We start from the raw sequence: 21,847 nt of genomic DNA on the forward strand, positions 1-21,847 counted from the left end.
AACTCACAACAAATTACATACCTGCTTTGCGATTATGTATGCAACTTCATATGATGTTGTGAGGAAAGGTTTGTTAATGGGTAGAAATTAAAGAGCAGGCAGAGTGGCCTTATGTTCGAATTTGGCTCTGTTCCACTTCAATTCAGCAAACGTTGTGTTCTTATATTCTTCATCTCCAAGCAGCCTTTCGAAGTGTTCCTTTAGTTTTGCTGGTGCGAGGATAGAGTTGCTCAACTTTGCATTCCAAATCATGCAGGTAGGATGCTGACTCCCATCCCGTTCCGTGATACATGAGAATCAATATTGTATATATTTGTCCGACCACTTTCTTTTTTGCTCGACATAGTATGGATTAACATATGAAGAAAGCAATTATACAACGTACTACGATGACTTTCAGACGTCGTATCACTCCTGAGTGCATTAAATTATTCGCAGCACTGATTGGCCAAGCAATGTCACGTGATCATCTGCAGCCAGTGATGGCCAAGCGGGGCATGCCATCGCGTATAGTCATGATGAGTCGGTGTGTCTTGACCTCAGCGGCAGAGGTTCCACCGAACCGCTGAGACCGACTCACCGAACCCCTAGGGTTTGATCAAACCCAGGTTAAGAGCCACTGGTTTTAGCGCTATAGTTTGTGGAGTTATGTGTGAGCGATTTGCTATGAGAATTGTAAATACGTTAGCATTCGTAATGTTTAAACTAGCTGGCTTTTGTTAGGCAAATTAGGCTAATTTAATCTGATAAATTAACTCCGACTGCCGCGCCTGTCGCCCTCATCTGCAGTCTCGACTGGGTGGCACTCTATGTTGCTCTTCTCGACCTCGTCCCAAGCCACGGCTGGGCAAAGCATGCCGCCTCCCTGGTCGCCCGCTTCTCCGACCACGCCTGCGCGGTGCTTCACAACGCACTCTTCGTCCCGGACGTCCTCCCGATCGTCCTGCTCGGTCCTCCAGCGCCTGGCATCCCGGACGTCCTCCAAATCGTCCTGCTCGGCCGTCCCACACCTGGTGTCCTGGACGTCCTCCTGACTGTCCCATTCGGTGGTCTTTCACCGGCACCCCGAGCGTCTAACCTCTTCGTTCCGTTAAGTCGGATTACGCCTGGAATCCTGTGTGAGTGAATTCTAGGGAGCCTATGCAGTGATGACTACCTCCTCAAAACATAATTCACCTATGGAACTAATATAGGGGCTTGTTGTGTTCCGAGGGGACTCTTTATCGCACGCTTTTCCGGCAAAGAGAGAGATACAAAAGACACGAGCGGCCTAACTCAAACACATAAACTCAACTCACCGAGTGACAAGACTCAAAAACATCAACCGCTACAAGAGAAAAAATGGCGGACGAGACTCCGGCGTCGTAAAGTCGAAATCGCGTAAGTTAAGTACGACGTAACCCGTGGACTACCTGTAATAAGAATATTCTTAATATTTCCGATAATTTTCCAACAAAACATAGAATATTTGTTTCGTAACAAAATATATTCTACCCTAATAAAATGGCCATTGAGAGCTGACGGCACAAAAAAAAAAAAAAAAAAAAGAAAAAAAAAAGAAAGAAATCCCAAGTCATAAGTGACTCCTGTGTTAGCATGTGTTTCCACATGACTGTACACTACTTCCCCATCTATATGAACACACCATATCGTGGTGCACCGCTGCCTGCGGAGGCGCGCGCACGTTCCAGCACCGTGGACAGAGCGCCACGCCGCAGTATCAATGCGTGGATTCAACCGGTGGCTTTCGCGTGTGCGTCGCAGAGTGACGGCCACAAACGAGTGAATCTCACACACGAGATGCGTTTATTGCACACATGGGACACGCCAATCGCTTTTTGGCTCACTTTTATTTTTAGAGCGAGGCTTTCATTTGCGATCCTCCATTGCGTGGGTAGGCGTGCCGCCGGATGAGTGCTCGGCTGGGTTGCGTGGTAAAGCTGAGTGGAAAGACAGCGGTCTGCTGTGGTGGTGGTGCCTCCAAGAGAGCCTCCTTGATTTAAGGATGCTGATGGGAAATGCCTGGAGACAGAGATGACGAGATTTGTCAAAAAGCACTTGAACTCCTCTCAGATCTTTGTTCCAAAGGGGAAGTACAGAGCGAAAACTGCTTGGATTTCATTTACTATTTCCGTGATCTGGCCAGGCCACGCTACACGGACTCAGGTGAGAAAGGATCTTCATTTCAGTGCTATCAAAACGTCAAGTAAAATGTGACATGTTGTATTATCCACTTGTATTCACAGTTTGTCAATTTAGTCAGCACGCGTTTCCTCTCACAAAAATTCATTCACTGATTTTTTTTTTTTTTTTAATTGTTGGGTGGGTGGGTGGGGGGTGGGGGGGTTACACAGGGTAGGGTCATTTCTTACTGAATTTTCATTGTGCTGTAATAGGATCGTCATGCATAATCTCATTAGTTCAACATGTTACTGACAACTACACACAGAACGTTTCATATCACTGCATTTTCCAGCCTGACGGCATGATGCTGCTTACAGTAAAGCCACTCTTCTGATATTCTGAAAGTTGGATTTGTGTGTGCTTGCGTGTTTAATCAAAATGGGAATATCAATGGACTTCACTGAACTTGCTAAAAGGTGTTGAGAAGGATGTGTGCTTTTTCTCAAGATAGGATCACACATTTAATGCTCACGTGCAGGAACGGCACGTTTTGAGCACCCAAGCTTGTGCACGCGCGAGTGTTCATGCACTGGAGATAAAAGTAATGTGGAGATCAGTGCAAGTGCACATTTTCAACAAGTCTTATACTGTACTTACCATTCTTTGGTTACAATTATTAGAAATCTTCATTATTATTTAATATATGTATACCGTATATCTACTCCATAAGCTCATTAGTGAATCTTTGCATTCTATTTTCTAGACATTTACTTCATCACACTTAAAAACACAGCCAGTAAAACTAGAAAAAAAGTATTTAATGATGACTGATTAAAATTATAAGGAACCATATCTCCAAAGAATTGTTCAATTTTTGCAAAACTACTTACGAAAGAAATACATCATTGATTACGTCCCTTGAATACTAAGGATAAATATTGATTAAGTGCTGGTTAGAATTTGCTCACCTGTTTGGCACTTGAATTTTTACATGTTGTGAGAAAACCTTAATTTACCCCTTTTACCACAGTCTCCACTGGTCTATAAAAATTATGGAAAGTATCTGCCTTGAAGATTAAAATAATAATAATAATAAAAATAATAATAATAAAAATAAATAAGAGCTAAATCATACTTGCTGTGGTGACATGGAGTGGGAAATAAACGATTTTAGTGCTGGCTGGCTAAAGTATTCAACCTATTTAATGTTAGTTATTACAAAATTAGATTCTTGTAATTATATGTGTGCCACTGCTTATGAACTTAGGCGACATTAATGCATTTTGTCCACATCTAAAACACCTGGATTTACGCAATACATTTCACCGAAATTGCTTGGATTTTTACCGTTTCGGCCAGAAACGTTTTTTAGCGACCCACATTTAGTAAAGTCTCACTACTTTTATCCAGGAAGAATTTAGCTTGTTGACTAGTGTAATTAGTCCAGTTGGGTTCATTGTTGTACATTGTACATAGAGGGATCAGCTGTGTATTACAAATGTATCCACATTAGTAGTCATTAGTAGTTCAATACAAGAAAAATCTATCTGATATTTTTGTTTGCCCATATGATAGCATGGCATCGTTGCATCTTTATATCGCTTGTTTAAAACATTTCAATTTTCAATAAAATAGTTGTGCCTTGAAATATGAGTTTAATTTGTTCTGTCAGTACACTCTTAGCTCAAAAACAATGAACCTCAAATCATATGTTCACGCTGAAATGAATAGAGATGACCTTTAGGTCTCGCAGTATTACTCAAAAACCCAACCAATTATTCTTTAATGTATTTTAGGACATTATAAAACATTACACCATATATATATATATATATATATTTATATATATATATATATATATATATATATATATATATATATATATATATATATATATATATATATATATATATATATATATATATATACTAGTCCTTCTCAAAAAATTAGCATATTGTGATAAAGTTCATTATTTTCTGTAATGTACTGTTAACATTAGACTTCTGATATATTTTAGATTCATTATATACAACTGAAGTACTTCAAGGCTTTTATTGTTTTAATATTGATGATTTTGGCAAAAAAGTCAAGAAAAACCAAAAATCTCGATCTAAAAAAATTAGCATATTTCATCCAACCAATACAAAAAAAGTTTTTTTTTAATACAAAAAAAAGTCGACCTTCAATTGATTATATCAGCTACGCACTCAATACTTGGTCGGGAATCCTTTTGCAGAAATGACTGCTTCAATGCGGTGTGGCATGGGGGCAATCAACCTGTGGCACTGCTGAGGTGTTATGGATATTTCGATAGCGGTGTTACGAGTACCCCTGGTGGTCAGGGGCCGCGAGCGTAACATAAGACGGCAGGTGTGAAAGGAGGAGGCAGTGACAAATCAAAATTGCAAATAAAAAGTTTATTTAACAGTAAAAAAGGCAATGGACACAGAGCACACAAACATTTACCCAACCCCCTGCACTATGCAGCAAACACCAAATAAAAGTTCCAAAACCCCCCAACTAAACCTAGAACCCAAACCAACCCCCAAACTAAATCAATACTGTGGCAGGCACATAGTGTACCCCAAAATAAATGGGTGGTGTTGCCGCTCTATCTAATGGACTTAAATTACTCTCCATCCGTAACAGGCGTCCTTAACCTCATCCACAGTGTTGGGTCTGGTGTCTCTCAACATCCTCTTCCCAGTATCCCACAGATTCTCTGTGGGGTTCAGGTCAGGAGAGTTGGCAGGCTATTTTAGCACAGTAATGCCATGGTTGGTAAACCAGTTACCAGTGGTTTTGGCACTATGAGCAGGTGCCAGGTCGTGCTGAAAAATGAAATCTTCATTTCCATATAGCTTTTCAGCAGACGGAAGCATGAAGTGCTCCAAAATCTCCTGCATTGACCCTGCCCTTGATAAAACACAGTAAACTAACACCAGCAGCTGACACCCCAGACCCAAACTCTGGCACCTTGATTTCTGAATGACATGGAAAATTTGCTTTATTCTGAAAAATGTACTTCGGACCACTGAGCAACAGTCCAGTGCTGCTTCTCTGTAGCCCGAGTCAGGCGCTTGACTCGCCTGTGCATGGTGGCTCTGGATGTTTATACTCCAGACTCAGTCCTCTGTTTCTGCAGGTCCCCCAAAGTTTGGAATCGGCCGTTGTCCACAATCTTTCTCAGGGTGAGGTCACCTCTTCTGGTTGTGCAGCGTTTCCTGCCATACTTTTTCCTTCCCACAGACTTCCCACTGAGGTGCCTTGATACAGTACTCTGGGAACAGCCTATTAGCTCAGAAATTTCTTTCTTTGTCTTAGCCTCTTGCTTGAGGGTGTCAATGATGACCTTCTGGACAGCAGTCAGGTCGGCAGTCTTGCCCATGATTGCGGTTTTGAGTAATGAACCAGGTTGGGAGTTTTTAAAAGCCTCAGGAATCTTTCGCAGGGTTTTGAGTAAATTCGTTGATTCAGATGATTAGGTTAGTAGCTTCTTTAGAGTACCTTTTCATGATATGCTATTTTTTTGAGATTGGGATTTTTGGTTTTTCTTGACTTTTTTGCCAAAATCATCAATATTAAAACAATAAAAGGCTTGAAGTACTTCAGTTGCGTGTAATGAATCTAAAATATATGAAAGTCTAATGTTTAATGTTTATCAGTACATTACAGAAAATAATGAACTTTATCACAATATGGTAATTTTTTGAGAAGGACTAGTATATATATATATATATATATATATATATATATATATATATATATATATATATATATATATATATATATATATATATATATATATATATATATATATATAATATTATACAGGGTGTCCATAAAGTCTCTTTACCATTTCAAAAATGTATTAAAAATGCAATTTATTAGATATTTTATTCAGATTTGATCAATTGTATTCAGCGTTTATTAAAGTTTTTTTTTCTTTACCTCTTTTAATACACTTCTACATGGGCACTATTAGTTGCACGAAGCATATCAAGACGGTACTCGATTTCTTGGCATGTTCGCTGTAGCATAGCCTCATCAATTGTGGCAATGGCATCAGTAATCCTTCGCTTAAGGTCAGTTATGTCCCTTATCTTTGTTCGATACATGGTATCTTTAATATAGCCCCATAAAAAAAAGTCATTTCCAGACCGATGGATTGGAAGGGATGGGCCAATTCCTTGGCCGCCACGTTCACCAGATATCACTGCCCTGGACTTCTTTCTATGGGGCTATGTTAAAGATATCGTGTATCGAACAAAGATAAGGGACATTACTGACCTTATGCGAAGGATTACTGATGCCATTGCCACAATTGATGCGGCTATGCTACAGCAAACATGGCAAGAATTCGAGTAACGTCTTGATGTGCTTCGTGCAACTAATGGTGCCCATGTAGACGTGTATTAAAGGAGGTTAAAAAAAAAAAAAAAAAAAATCCACTAAACGCTGAATACAATATACCAAATCTGAATAAAATATCTAATCAATTGCATTTTTAATAAATTTTTGAAATGGTAAAGAGACTTTATGGGCACCCTGTACACAGTGGGGCAAATAAATATTTAGTCAACCACTAACTGTGCAAGTTCTCCCACTTGAAAATTTTAGAGAGGCCTGTAACTGTCAACATGGGTAAACCTCAACCATGAGAGACAGAATGTGGAAAAAAAACAGAAAATCACATTGTTTGATTTTTAAAGAATTTATTTGCAAATCATGGTGGCAGATTCAGTCTTCCCACTCTGGTGCAGGTCTACAATTTTGTCTCTGGTGTCCTTCGACAGCTCTTTGGTCTTGGCCATAGTGGAGTTTGGAGTGTGACTGACTGAGGTTGTGGACAGGTGTCTTTTATACCGATAATGAGTTAAACCAGGTGCATTAATACAGGTAACGATTGGAGCCTCGTTATACCTCGTTAGAAGAAGTTGGACCTCTTTGACAGCCAGAAACCTTGCTTGTTTGTAGGTGACCAAATACTTATTTTCCACTCTAATTTGGAAATCAATTCTTTAAAAATCAAACAATGTGATTTTCTGTTTTTTTTTTCCACATTCTGTCTCTCATGGTTGAGGTTTACCCATGTTGACAATTACAGGCCTTCTAATTTTTTTCAAGTAGGAGAACTTGCACAATTGGTGGTTGACTAAATACTTATTTGCCCCACTGTATATACAGTGTATGGGCATTATAAAACATGAAATAATAACATTAACTTCAATTAAACCAACAGTTTGTGCATCATAATTAACTAGTTGCAGCTTCCACTAATGTGGATTACCGTAATTTTCGCACTATAAGGCACACCTTACTATAAGCCACCACCCACCAAATTTGGCACGAAATTTGAATTTGTTCATAGATAAGCCCCACTGGACTATAAGCCGCAGCTGCCCTCATTATATTATGAGATATTTACTCCAAAGATATTACCTGGTAACACTTTATTTTACAGCGGCATCATAAGACTGTCATAAAACCAAATGAACCACCATGATGCTTCAAGAAGCTTCATTTGGCCATCAGTGCTCCATTGGAGGAGACAGTGAACCTCTGCTACCAGCTGCTGTCAATACTGTTGTCTAACATGCCTCTTAGCATGTATTGCAGCGCTACAAATGTAAATAATCAAAATTCACGTTCTGTGCTAATTATTTATTCAATTACTGTTCCAGTTGTTTCATTAATTGCTAGTTTTGGTATTTGGTAACATTTTATATGACAGTGGCGCCGTTAGACTGTCATGAGCATTAATGAATGCCTATAACAGATGTCATTTAGTGTTATCCGGCAAATTATCTCACTTTTGAATGCATGTAAAAGATCCAAGCTGGACATAAATGGAGTTAGTGACAAAATTTGTCGGTTGTCACTTAATGACATCTGTCATAAGTATTCAATAATGCCTATGATGGTGTCATGTCATAATTATGACAGTCTTATGACACCGCTGTCAAATAAAGTGTTACCTCTTAACCCAAATAAATCAACAAATAAGCCACACTGGACTAGAAACCACAGGATTCAAAATGAAGGAAAAAAGTAGTGGCTTATAGTCCAAAAATTACGGTACTTAGCCACTAGTTGGGCAGTATAATTTAGTCTTTCATAACTCATAACACTTTCATAACTACTCTTATGACTTTAAAGTAGAATTTTTTTCACAGAGGGTATTGAAAATATCCCTCTGAATGTTGCCATACTGTATATTTTTGTTGCTGCACCTTTTGGAATTAAATATCTGTTGCTGAAAGCGCTACACCTGTTTCATCCTGACATATCCTTAAAATAACACTTATGAGTCAAATGAGATTGTTTGAAGCCGGGTTAAAATACATTCATGAGATTACACCCACAGTATGTTCACACCGACCAAAAGGTCCCACAAGACTAGGTTTTTATGCCAAGAAATGCAAACAGGTGCACAATTTATAAAGTCTGTTGTGGTATAGATTTTGTCACAATGGGAAAGTAAATGATCAGGATCCAAACGCCAGCTAAACATATCTGTATTGTATGACCCAACGCTCACTTGTCCAGTTTTGGATTTGGTTGGGTTTCTATAGATTGAAACTTGGACACCTATCACACAGAAGACATCTACAGACAAATAAGATCTCAAGAGAGAGGCGTTCTCATAGATTGCCTTTTCAGCACAAGGTTGCCTCCTACACTGCTGCATCTTTGAAGGCCCCGTGATCTAAAATTGCTTCACTCTCTTTGTTGTTATCCCCGAATCCTTCCAGATGCCAATAGATTGTTCTCATGCTGGTCTCTGGCAGTCTGCCCATATGACGTTGTTTTCACACGGCAGGTCTCTCTATTTGTCTTCATTCCTTCCCCAAATCTCACATACTCTGGTTGGTATTCACAGGATCTCTGAGCGCAGAGACGACTCTTTGTGTCAGTTAGTGTGTGAAGCCTTCTGATGGTGCCCACACATCCAAACACACACATGCACACGCGTCTTCTTGTCATTAGTCACTTTGATTTAGTAGGTTTAATTGGCCTTATCCAATGTTATCATGATGAAGCATAACACTATGTTTTTAATCTAATGCATATGTTAATAACGCATTAAAATTTACTTCCTTTATTATTAGGGCCTGAGCACCAATTGGCGCAAGAGCCCTATTGGAATGCAAAGGATTATTATCATTTTGTTGTCATGGCAAATGAAAATGGCCAAATTGGAGGGCTTAACAAGCACGGAAACTCACCAAAATTTGCAGATACATGTGGCTTGGCGTAAATTTTGATAAAAATTTTGATTTGAGAAAAAACATAACAAAATGGCGTCCTCTTGAATTTTTCATAGATGAAATTTGGCGAGTCGATACCTTGTACAAAACTGCTCCAAAACGTCTCTTGCACCCATGTTCCAAATCCAACAGGAAATTGGGTATTTTGGATTGAATGTGAAACTTTTATCGATTTACACGGTGCACATTTTAGACCTTGGGGCCAAGGCAATTAGTTGGATTCTCCTCAAAATTGGTGAGACTGTTCATGAGACATATGAGATCTTAAGTTATCAAAATGGTGAGTTTTCATTGACGAGCCTGACTGGGCGGGGTGCCAAAAGTTTTGATGGCAACACGCCATTTTCTCTAAGTGACCAATAACTCCCTGATACAAGGTGCAGTCTTTTTCATATCTGCCGTGTATAGAAGGTATTCCAGCCTGAACACGACTGCATTGAAATATTACCCATTAGGCCTGGTGCCTCCTAGTGGGAACAGGATACAGCCTTTTTCACAGGAGAGGCTCTTTCCCCAAGGGAAAGAAATCAATTGACCACAAAACTGCATCAGAGGAGCCCTAAGACATGTGTTCAGGTGCCTGATGAAAAATAGTAAGGTTTCGTTGAAGCTGAGGGGTCCAAACATTTTGTCTCGCCACAAATTTTGAGCATTCATAATTTGGCAGGTATACAACATATCTGAACCAAATGTCCCATGCTTGTTGAGAGTTGTGCACTGAAGGGTCCTGTAGGGGTCATTTGCATCAACTCTAAAGCGCCAACTAGTGGCAACAGAAAGTCACTCTTTTACTTATACATGTCCAGTTCTTTTGAGTTTGGTCATTGCAGTTGCAAGACCTTTTGTAATACTACATTTTAAGGCTCATGTCCACATGTCTCTATCTGTTGCCATGACGACTCTGTTAGCCATTAAAAGAAAGCATATTTTTTTTCATGGACTTAGGCAGCTTATAGAGCCACAGAATTTGGCACACAAAAACGCGAAAACCACGAAAAATGAGGGAATACAGTGAAAAAAAAATTCATTGTATTCCCCGCTTTTCTGTGAAAACTGCGAACAGTGAGGGAATACAGCGAGAAAAAAAAAATCACTGTATTCCCCCGCTTTTCTGTGAAAACCACGAAAACCGCGAAAAACAAGGGAATACAGAAAAAAATGTTTTCACTGTATTCCACTGCTTTTCCGCGAAAACCACTGTATTCCTTCGTTTTTTTGCGGAAAAGTGGGGGAAATACAGTGAATTTTTTTTTTTAATGTATTCCACTGTTTTTTGCGGTTTGCGTCGAAATGCGGGGGAATATAGTGATTTTTATTCCGCTGCATTCTCTCATTGTTTTTGCATTTTTCACAGTTGAAAACCGCGAACACCGCCAAAAGCAGGGGGATAAAAGCGAGGGAATATAGCGAAAAAAAAAATTCACTGTATTCCCTTGCTTTTCGCGGTGTACGTCCGAATTGCATCAAACTGCGAGAGCCAATTAAGTCCTGCTTGCAGGCCTAGTTTCTAGAGTAAAACGGCTGCATTTAAGTGGTTGCACAAGTGTCCACACCTTATATCTGGGGATGTAGTTGTTTTCGGAATGGACCAATCGCATTCAAGCACTAATGTTAAATGCATGTCAACACATAACTGCCACCATTTAAACTATCTGCTCAAATAAAGTTGTTTAAAGAAGGCTTTCTCGTATTTTTATAGTCAAATCTTACACAGAGAGCCCTTCTACAGCACCCAAGGGATCTAATTGTTCAAAGTTAACAGTCAAATGAAGGGTACAAAATTAGCAATGCATTTACTATTGGGAAAATATAAAACACAAGTGAAATAACTTCCTATCTCTCAGAAATTGATGAAAATACTTGAACAACATTGGTCAAAGAGGATGCCAAAAGCTGCACTGGAGTAAGGTGGTAAGATAGAAGCTTCATTATAAATAAAACATCAACAAAATAGAACATTCTTACAAAATGAACACCACAGTGAGGCATGTTAGTGGTAGTATCCATAACGGGCTGGTTTTCTTGAGTTGGGACTGGGATTTTGTCAAGATGGAGGAATTATAAACACTTCCAAAAAACTCTCTGGCTCATGGTTACTCTATGTTTGAATGTGATTGGTTAAATCTGAACAATGCCCCATCACTCTTTATAATGGCTTGTAGACTTGTATACCCACCGTATCTCAGTGTTTTCTCTCTCTCTTTTTTTTTTTTTTTTTAATTCAGTATATTTTTTCAGGTTAAGGACAACTAAAAAAAAGTGGATTTTATTTTTTTTTTACTATAAAAATCACTTTCCAACAAAGATTTGTCGACTTTTAATATCCACTGTTTCAAAGATCCAACCCTGGTGTCACCAAAGATATAATTTAATAACCAAACTACTGGTTTACCCCTTCAATGCCCTTTCCCTGGATTATAGTGATGTGACCTCAGCTATCTGGTTAACTTTTTTCCATGTGCTTTCATTTACATCTGTGTCAGCTCATCCAACAATGTTTTAGAGAGTGAGTGATGATGAGATCAATAAGACTTATTAGGAATAGTCATCACCGATGTTGAGTCATGGATTTCAAGGAGTCCAAGAGACTCACGCCTGAGCAGTCAGTGGATGTGTCCAAACGGTGACAAGACAAGAGAAAGTCAGAAAGTCAAAGTCAAAAATGATGGTAAGGTTAATGGCATTCTTCAAATTGAGGAGCATCATTCACTGAGACTTCTTACGACAGGGCCAAACGGTCAAACAAGTACACCAACAAAGAGATCAAAGGGCATTTGCTAAATGCGACACGCCAGAGTTGACTGCTTCACCATAACAACAAGCATGCCTCAAAGGCCTGGGCATCTGGGAGTTCCTGACGGAGAAAAACTTTGCAGTCCAGCGGGACCCTCTACTCATCTAATCTGGCTATGATTGATTACTTTCCCCCATCACACACAAGCCAATTATCATGTTGACCTATTTTAAAGAGAGTGAGAACATCAAGATTGCTGTGAACACAGCTCTGCCGAGAATTATTTGAGAATCCTTCCAGCAGAGCATAACACGGAAGAGACACGGTAGAGAAGGCTTGGTTAGGGCATTAGGCTCCTTGGGGAATGCTTCAAGAGAAAAACTTGTTTTCTGTAGTTTGCATTTGAAATATCAAACATCTTTTATCGACCTACATTACTCAAAAAAGATTTTGTGATAATGAATAATGAATGAATGGCTTTCCTAAAATGCAGTATAACCATTACAGGTGCTTAATTAGACTTTCTCTAAACTTTTGCATGCACATGTCCAGCTGTTTAATGTTTTAGTATTTTCTGCACAGCCATCTGTCCTCTCGCAAGGTTCTGAATGGAAAAATAATACTTTTTTTAATCCAAGAATTGACCACTACATTTCTTGGTTCTGTGAATTTACTAATGGTGTAGTGGTACGTTTGCCTGACTTGCCAAAAGCAGTGTCAGAAAGGGGTGACAGTGGGCCAGTATGCCATACTGGTATAAGATTCGGGGCCGGAACGATCTGGTATGGTGCAGCTATACCGAAAATATGGCGGTAGCTGTCAAAACCTCATGTTAAATAACCTTCCAGGCTGCAACACACATATCTGCAACAAGAAAATAATCTACTAATGTCAGATTTACATCCACAATTGTTAGCAACAAGTCTAATAAAGTGTTTGTGTAGCTTAGTCAGTTGCCACCAATATTTATATTTCATTTATTCTACGGAGGTCTGTCCACCTCAGTGTTCTGACGAGTTATGTCGATGTCCCCATGCGCGCAACAAACCACCCTGGACGCAATTGCCCGTTTAATTGGCTGACAGACTGTCATGTGATCAGCATGGATAGTTAGCTCTAACTGGTTCAGATGCACATGTCCTTCCTTAAACAATAAAAACAAGAGAACAAACCAGAGAGGTAACAAACAACTTATTGATTTAATGCGCTAAAAAGGGACACTGCAATGGAAAATTGATCCGATCTTTATGAGAAAAAGAGAGAGTTGAAGAGGCTTATTTAATTTAATTTTACTGGCCCTGATGGGGAGGTTCAGAATATCTTTCATGTCAATGTTTATGTTAGGCTACCTATTTATTTTTTTATAATAAAAAAAAAAATGCTTCTTCAAAATATGTTTCATTTCATTGTGCATATTATAAGAGTCATTTGGACCTTTTTTTTTTTTTTTAAATTAATTCATGTTATTTTTAGGGCTGTCAAAATTATCGCGTTAACGAGCGGTAATTAATTTTTTAAATTAATCCCGTTAAAATATTTGATGCAATTAACGCACAAATGCCCCGCTCAAACATATTAAAAGGACAGCAAAGTGAAAGGTGTACTTGTTGTGTTTTTCGGAGTTTTGCTGCCCTCTGCTGGCGCTTGGGTACGACTGATTATATAAGCTTCAGCATCCATGAGCATTGTGTAAGTAATTATTGACATCAACAATGGCGGGCTTTTAGTTTATTTTTTGATTGAAAATTTTACAAATTTTTTAAAAACGAAAACATGAGGGGTTTTAATCTAAAATTTCTATAACTAGTTATTATCTTTTATTTATTTTCTATAAATTTTTATTAATATTTATATATTTTATTTATTTATATATTTTATTTATTATTTTTATTTATCTTTTAAGAACTACAAGTCTTTCTATCCATGGATCGCTTTAACAGAATGTTAATAATGGTAATGCCATCTTGTTGATTTATTGTTATAATAAAGAAATACAGTACTTATGTACCGTATGTTGAATGTATATATCCATCTCGGTCTTATCTTTCCATTTCAACAATAATTTACAGAAAAATATGGCATATTTTATAGATGGTTTGAATTGCGATTAATTAATTACAATTAATTAATTTTTGAGCTATAATTAACTCGATTAAAAATGTTAATCGTTTGACACCCCTAGTATATCTTTTTAATTTTTTTTTTTTTTTTAAGTCAATGTTTACAATATCTCCAATTTACATGTACAGTAACCCTAGGTCTTAAGTTATGTTTGAAAGTAGTTAAAATTGAGGTTTTGCATTTGGATGTGAGGAAATGAGGAAGAATAATACTTGGAGAGGGAGTTGGGATTTTCTGGTGTTTTTGTCAAGGTTTATTTTGCACATCTTTGGAAAAATACAATTCAAATGAAAATCCGTTTCTTAAATATGCCTTGTTACAGTAAGTGTAATGCAGTAACCAAATGCATGTGTAAGAACTGTTGTGTTTTATTGTGTGTTACAGGTATAATGGTGCCAAAAACAGTTTTCTTTGCATTTTGGTGGTTTTAGGAGGTTTGAGCCCACCCCCAATAAATTAAAAAATAATTCTGTTCACTTTCACCCCTGGCGTCAGGTCGGTAATAGTAAGGATGTGAGCAGGGCCCTTGACATAGGCAAACTATGCAGGCAGTTGCCTGGGGCGCCACCTAGTGAAGAGAATGCAAAATTGCCGTTAGAAAAGATCATGCAAAAAACTAGTTATACTTAAGAACGACACTAGGGGACGGTTTGGCATTCACATTGAAATAATCAGACACTCCTTGAAAGTGGCATTGTTTCCTGTTTGTAACCACTTCCGAGCTTAAGAGGATGAAAGTCACTTTCGTTCTGAAAGTAAAATAGAGAAACGACTTAACAGATGCACCAACTGGTGCTGTAGGGTGGTGTTGTTTAGGAGAAAGACAGGTTCAGAGAGAAATATCACTGCTAGGCATACAGTAGGCTTACCACTCTTCCTTTCGTGAAGTGTCGGCGGCGGCGATGGCGTCATCACCTTGTTATCTGACGCCTCAGGTTCAAACATGTAGGGATAAATTGTAGATAATCTTTCCTGAGAGCCTTTGTCATCGCTTACGTCACGAAAAGCGATCCTGAAAGAGAACTTTCGTTGGAAATATCACTATCGCTGGTGCTGCTATGGATAAAGTCCACCATGTCGTCTGTTGTCCTCTGTAAATGACGTCACACTTGGTTTGGGAAGGCAGTATTGACAGAGTGCTAAAACTAACTAAAGAAAAAAAAAAAAAAAAAAAAAACGCAAATTCTTCTTGCAGTTACGTGTTACAAATGACATAGTCGTTTTGACGAACTTGTCCAAAGTTTAAATTTGTCAAATTACACCAAAATCCCACAAACTCCTCATCTGCCCTTTAAAGCTTACTGTCATGCTCTTTTTTAAATGAGGAAATATTTCCTGCATCCACCATTTTTGTGCTCCTTGTGGACTTAAAGGTTACAGGTGAGCTGCAGAAGCCTTCGCATTTTACTTTGGGCAAGCGACAATGTACACACTATGCGACACAAGTCAGTTGCGCACTGCAAACATGAAGTGACTTCCTTATTCCTTGCTATATACTAAGCCTGAACGAAATATCGTTTAAACATCGCCATCGCGATGTGCGTGTGCGCGATAGTCCCATCGCAAGCACGTGCGATAGTTTTTATTTTTTTAATCCACCTACGCGTTGCTTTCTGGTCTGTGCACAGTCTCAGACCCTCCCTCTCCCAGCCCTTTGATCCTCTCAGTCACTGCGGCACTTGCTTATTAAAGTTAACGATGGCTTTGATCTGGCCAAAGAAGCAGACTTCACTCGGGCATCTGTCAATCATCGTTTAGCTTGTTAAACCGTTTCTGCAAGGAAGCCGCACTGGAATGAATGTGTGTGTGTGTGTGGGGGGGGAACGTTGGAGACATATAAATGCCAGAAGTGATCATGAGGAGTTTGAAATTTCTACATGTCACTCCAATGGTCACAGCTTAAGTAGATAAACAAAAGTATTTAATAAAGCCAAGCATTTATCTGCTACAGTACTTTATTCTTGTTCAAAAATGATTTGGTTAGACAGTTATGTTTAAAACTTATCATAATTATGACATTTGAAGTGCTTAAAAACCATTGATTTATATCCATTTTTTAAATCACTTTGGGGGGAAAAGTGAGAAAAAAACATGTCTTATATGTATCTCTTTCCAATGCTAAATCTGAATAAATACATTGGGCACAAAAAAAAACCACACACACACACACACACACACAAAAATGGGGAGGGGGTGCTACTTCGCGGTTTTTCACTTATCGCGGCGGGTTCTGGTCCCCATTAACCACGAAAAACAAGGGATCACTGTACACTGTGGTGATGGTGAGTCATCCAAAGTCTTTCCAAACAGCTATTTAAGTCATCTTGTGAAAATTTCTTGAAAAAAAAAAAAAAAAAAATTAATGTCGCAATATGATATCGCAATATATTGCAACCCCCCCCCCCCCCCCAAAATCACAACAATAGTTTTTTCCAATATCGTTCAGGCCTACTACTAAATTTATTTGATTAGTGTTTTTCAACCTTTGCTCAGTTTATATAAATAACATTAGAAACATCTCATAGCAGAACCCCAAACAAAAAATGTCATAAAAAGTATAATTAAATAACTTATTAATTAGCTGAATTTGCTCATACAATTGTTTACTAAGTGTAAGGTCTAAGACTGTTCCGTTGAATACTAAACTTATTTATTCATATGTTACGTAGGGCAACAGGTGAATACAAAAGTTCATTATAACTTCTATTTTGTGAAGGAGAAAGAAAAAAATTATTGTTCTGGTCGGTAATTCCATTCAGTCTCTTTCTTGGCAGTTAAAAGGTGTAATTTAATGTCTTTGCCTCAGATTAATCCTTTTTTATTTTTTTATGTTGAAGATTAGAAAACAGAAGTCATAAAAATATTCCCACTTTCTCATCTGAGCTTGTGTTGTAAGGTATTACGAGCAGATAGAGCTTTTCTTTCTCCAAACCAGTGCCTTTTCATTACTTACACTTTCACGAGGTTGCTCTTTGTCTCTTTACTGCTGCTGTTTTACATAGTCAACCTGTTCAATTTTTGTTATTTAGTACACCAATGATCGTACCAGCAAGTGTTTCTGCATCAGGAGATACAAAATGTAGCTATTGTATATTGTTTGTGTCCTATATTTGTACAATGACTGGGATTATTTTTTTCCCCCTTGTCTCAGCCTCAAAGGTTATGGTCCAACCGTATTGAGTGGTCCAGTTTTCATATGTAGTCTTCACTGGCAAAACGGAAATTTCTATCAATTGTAGATATTTACCACTATTTTTTTTTTTTTTTTTTGTTTGAAAAATCAATTTAATAGCAATAACGGGCAAGAAAATGCACAATGCCCAATATTTTTCACTCAAATGAAAAATGGTTGGTTCATAAAAAATCTTCAAGTTTAGATAATAATCGTTGATTGAGTCAAAATATTTTCAGTTAACGGCAGAACCATAGCAATTGGCTTCACTGTTTGAATACTTTTTTTTCTTTTCGGGGGAGGGGGGAGAGTAGGTGCGTGGCTTTCTAATTATCTGCACTGTCTTCACCAATTATGCAAAATATCAGGGACAAATGTCAGACAAGGTCAGAGGGTACATTTCTAAGATTTACTATCTGATATTGGGATAATTAGGACAGTTTTAGTGTAGACAGATATCTGTATTCATGACCGAAAAATGTCTGCTTATTATTATGATAATTTTTGTCCATATCAGCATGATTGGTCAAAAGGCTACAATTGGACAGTCGGTAAAACAATGCAGGAAAAGTTAATCAATGCATCATTACCATACTAGTGAAATAGGATTTTACTTCATTGTTCACTGTGATTAGGCAAACTGCAGTCATTATGATTAATTTTCCTTTGAGTTGTTTCCTAACACATTGAAAATTCTATATAAATCTGATTCAAAACTGTAACTCTATAAAATATACTGGCTTTATCAAGCAACCGCATGCAGCAGAGCCAAGACACGACCCAGGTTCAAGTCTGCCTCACTGCCCTCCCACAGAACGAGGCGAAACGAGCCAATAATAGGTATTGCCAGAATGATACAGCAGACTGATATCGTTACTAAACTGCACAGGATCACACATGTTTAACTCCAAGAAAGACAATAATTAGTATAAGGTCAGTTACCATTCAACTACAATACCTAAAAATTGCCACCCTGGTTTCCCTAATCACTAGAAATAGGAGCAATCTTCCCATATACCCAGGCTGTTTTCTTCTGCTGCTTCTCAATAGTTGTTGCCGAGCAACAGTTGAGTCCTGCACATGCAGATTAAAATAGTAAAAAACAACATGAAGAACATGATTTATTTCATGCACAATAATTAAATAACAATGCTTGTGAGTCCCAGAGAGAATAAACATTCAATAGCTATTGAAAGAGTATTAATCAAGAAATGAACACGCACTGTAACTGTACCTGTGGTAAACAGTGCATTTTTACTGTAGGTCCAGAGGTAATTATGATTTTGCCTTAATGGATCACTATGATGCAACCATAACTTAAGGGGCCGTTTACATGGTGACTCTCCGAGAATACGAACAATTTCAAATTTGCATTTGCATTTGCGTCTCCATTTGAACAATGTCGCAATTCCGCATGAAAACGATGTAGTATTCACGCCAGGCCCTAGGGGGCAGTGCAGATTTACTGGGCGACAGAGAATGATGCACATTGACCCCACCAAGCTCCCTCAGCCCGGAAAAAAATATGCCCGCCCACTCGAAGCAATGTCATTATTCTTTTGTTAAAAGTGGCACAAAAATTGAAACGTTCAACATATTTAATTTAAAAATATTATTAAAACAGTAAATTAAAGCCGACATTCCGCCATATTTTCTGTTTTTAATGTTTAGTAGCACCGCTGCGCACGCCCAATGTGACTTGTACGAGTGCTGATGTTAACGGCGCTGTCTTGCGCCGCAGGAGCCTTTGGTATGCATGCCACGGAAGCCCCCCTCAACCCCACGCAATCGGAATCTTCCACTTTGGAGACAGGATTCAGAATTTTTCGTCTTCGCCGACACCATATGCACGCGAGGCGAGTCCGCAACTCAGTCATTGTGTCTTTGTGTCGCAGACTCGCCATGTAAACTGCCCCTAAGATTGAATAAACTCTATATCACGCATACCCATAGCGAAGGCAAGGCAAGGCGGCAAGGCAAGGCAAATTTATTTATATAGCACAATTCAACACAAGGCAATTCAAAGTGCTTTACATCACATGAAGATCATAGAAATCACATTTAAATCAATACAACGTAAAAACCAAGACAATCAAAATCGGAAATAAAATTATACATAAAGATCGCATTTAATCACAAATAGAATAAAAATAAATAAATAAAAATAAAACAAAAACTACTACTACTAATAATAATTGAAATCAGCAATGGAGATAAGCACAAGAGGAATAGAAAGCAAGTAGATTGAAATATATAGACAGTTACGGATATGCAGTGCTAAACAAAAGCGTTTTTAGCCCTGATTTAAAAGAGCTAACAGTTTGAGCATACTTCAGACGTTCAGGTAACTTGTTCCAGAGGTGAGGAGCATAATAACTAAATGCTGCCTCACCCTGCATGGTTCTTGTTCTTGGAACATGCAGAAGACCGGTTCCAGACGACCTTAGGGGTCTAGATGTCTCATAGGAATCTAACAAGTCAAGCATGTATTTGCTTCAAAACCGGTGTAATGTGGTCCAGCTTCCTTGTATTTGTGAGGACTCTGGCTGCAGCATTCTGTACTAGCTGCAGCTTCCTGACTGATTTTTTATCAAGACCCGTAAATATACCGTTGCAATTGTCCAATCTGCTGAAAATGAATGCATGCATAAGTTTTTCCATGTCTTGTTGAGTCAGAAGCCCCTTAATTCTGGTTATATTTTTTAGGTGGTAATAAGCGGATTTAGTGACGGACTTTAGATGGCTATCCAATTTTAGGTCTGAGTCAATAATTACGCCAAGGTTTCTGACTTGATTTGTAGCTGTAAGTGACATTGTGCTAAGTTGCCTGCTTATCTTTGACCTTTCCTTTTTTGGCCCAAAAATGATCACTTCTGTCTTCTCCACATTTAACTGGAGAAAATTCTGGCACATCCATTCATTGATTTGATGAATGCATTTACTCAGGGAGACTAAGGGACTATAATCATGTGGGGACACAGAAATGTACAGTTGTGTGTCATCTGCATAGGCGTGATAGGAGGTTCCATTAGCAAAATTGAAGATGAGATCTTGTTCATGTCTCATTTACATCTCTGAGAAGTGAATCAGCAATAATCGAGACCAGAGTAGTTTTCTCAGTTTTCTCAAATTTGTCTCGTGAGAAATAAGTCTCTCAGTGAGCTTTGCATGAGAAGGTCTTGAGAGTAGTTCTACTGGCACGATTTCTAAAGTCTCACAGCTGACACCTTTCAAGATCTCACCGAGAGACAACTATGAGTACTTGTGTTGATCTCAAATGTGTCTCAATTTTATCTCCTTACCAGGAGTCACGATCTCAGTAATGTCTCAGTGAAAGATATGGATGAGCAAAGTATTTTATTTCTTAAACTTGCCTCAAAGCTGCCTCTTTTACTGATCTCGCCAAGCAACCCTATATTTTGCCAATCACAAATTATTCTCAATTTGACCTCCTTCCAGTCTGAAATTGCTCTTTTTTGTTTTCAAGATTCTTTCATTGCAAGAAAGAGTAGTGTCTGCTCTGACATGTCAAATCACATCTTAATTAATCTCATGCCAAAATCTGAGAAAATAATATAATCGGTCAAATAATTAAATAACATCTAGATCATTTGGTTCAATGTAAAAATTGGAGATGTGACCGAAAATTCGGCGCTGAAAACTGTCGGCCGCTACAAATGGTTTTGGTTTCGAAGACCGAAAGTTTACCACAAAATAGTGTGAAAAACCTTAGTCCTGTTGTTTGATGACGTATTCAAAACACGGCGAGAAGCAACAAGCTGGCTAACGCTGTCTCGCTAAAACTACTGGCTCACAGGCAACATGTCTGCGATTTAGAAGTTTATTTTAAAGTATCAAAAAAATATATATAAAAATTATTAAATGAAGCTAAATTAAAAAAAATTGCTTCATTGCAGCGACACGCTTTTCTGAAGTTGCTTTCCATTGCTGTGCCGTGTCACATCGAGCAAAGTGCATCTGAGCCCATGTGTAGCTCAGTGGTAGAGAAGTCCTTCCCTAACCCAGAGGTTGTGAATTCAGTTCTCCATCCTGATGAATTCATCATCTACGTATCCTTGAACAAGACACTGAACCCCATGTTACTGTGTCACCAGCAGGTGGATGAGGAGTGTCAAAGTGCTTTGAGTGCCTGAAAAGTGCTATACAAGCATAACTTCATTTTAAATTAAGAAAATTTCTCTTCTCAATTATTGCTCAAATCTGGTTTTCTCAAATCACTCTCCTTTGTCTAAATGATGTCTTTGCTCATTTGGACTCATCACTTCCTCCTAAGGGTACCCTTAGGAGCACAAACTCAGAAAACAAATACCGGTAAACAGAGAACGAGATCAATTTGAGATGATCAAATTCGCCTCTTGAGACGAGATTAAGCAACAGATGAGTAGCAAATTTTTGCTATGGGTA

General features: G+C 38.3%; 1 protein-coding gene across 1 annotated transcript in view; it reads left to right on the top strand.

Annotated features, from left to right (window-relative positions):
- The first annotated feature begins 1,703 nt into the window (after positions 1 to 1,703).
- Positions 1,704 to 21,847, top strand: part of syt9a (synaptotagmin IXa) — a 42,115-nt gene continuing 21,971 nt past the window's right edge. The window contains exon 1 of the mRNA XM_057846176.1: positions 1,704 to 2,166. Within this exon, the coding sequence (XP_057702159.1) occupies positions 2,019 to 2,166 (148 nt within the window). The 5' untranslated portion in view covers positions 1,704 to 2,018. The remainder of the gene's footprint in view (positions 2,167 to 21,847) is intronic.

Source organism: Corythoichthys intestinalis, chromosome 1, assembly GCF_030265065.1.
Source record: "Corythoichthys intestinalis isolate RoL2023-P3 chromosome 1, ASM3026506v1, whole genome shotgun sequence".
In the NCBI taxonomy this organism is placed as follows: domain Eukaryota; kingdom Metazoa; phylum Chordata; class Actinopteri; order Syngnathiformes; family Syngnathidae; genus Corythoichthys; species Corythoichthys intestinalis.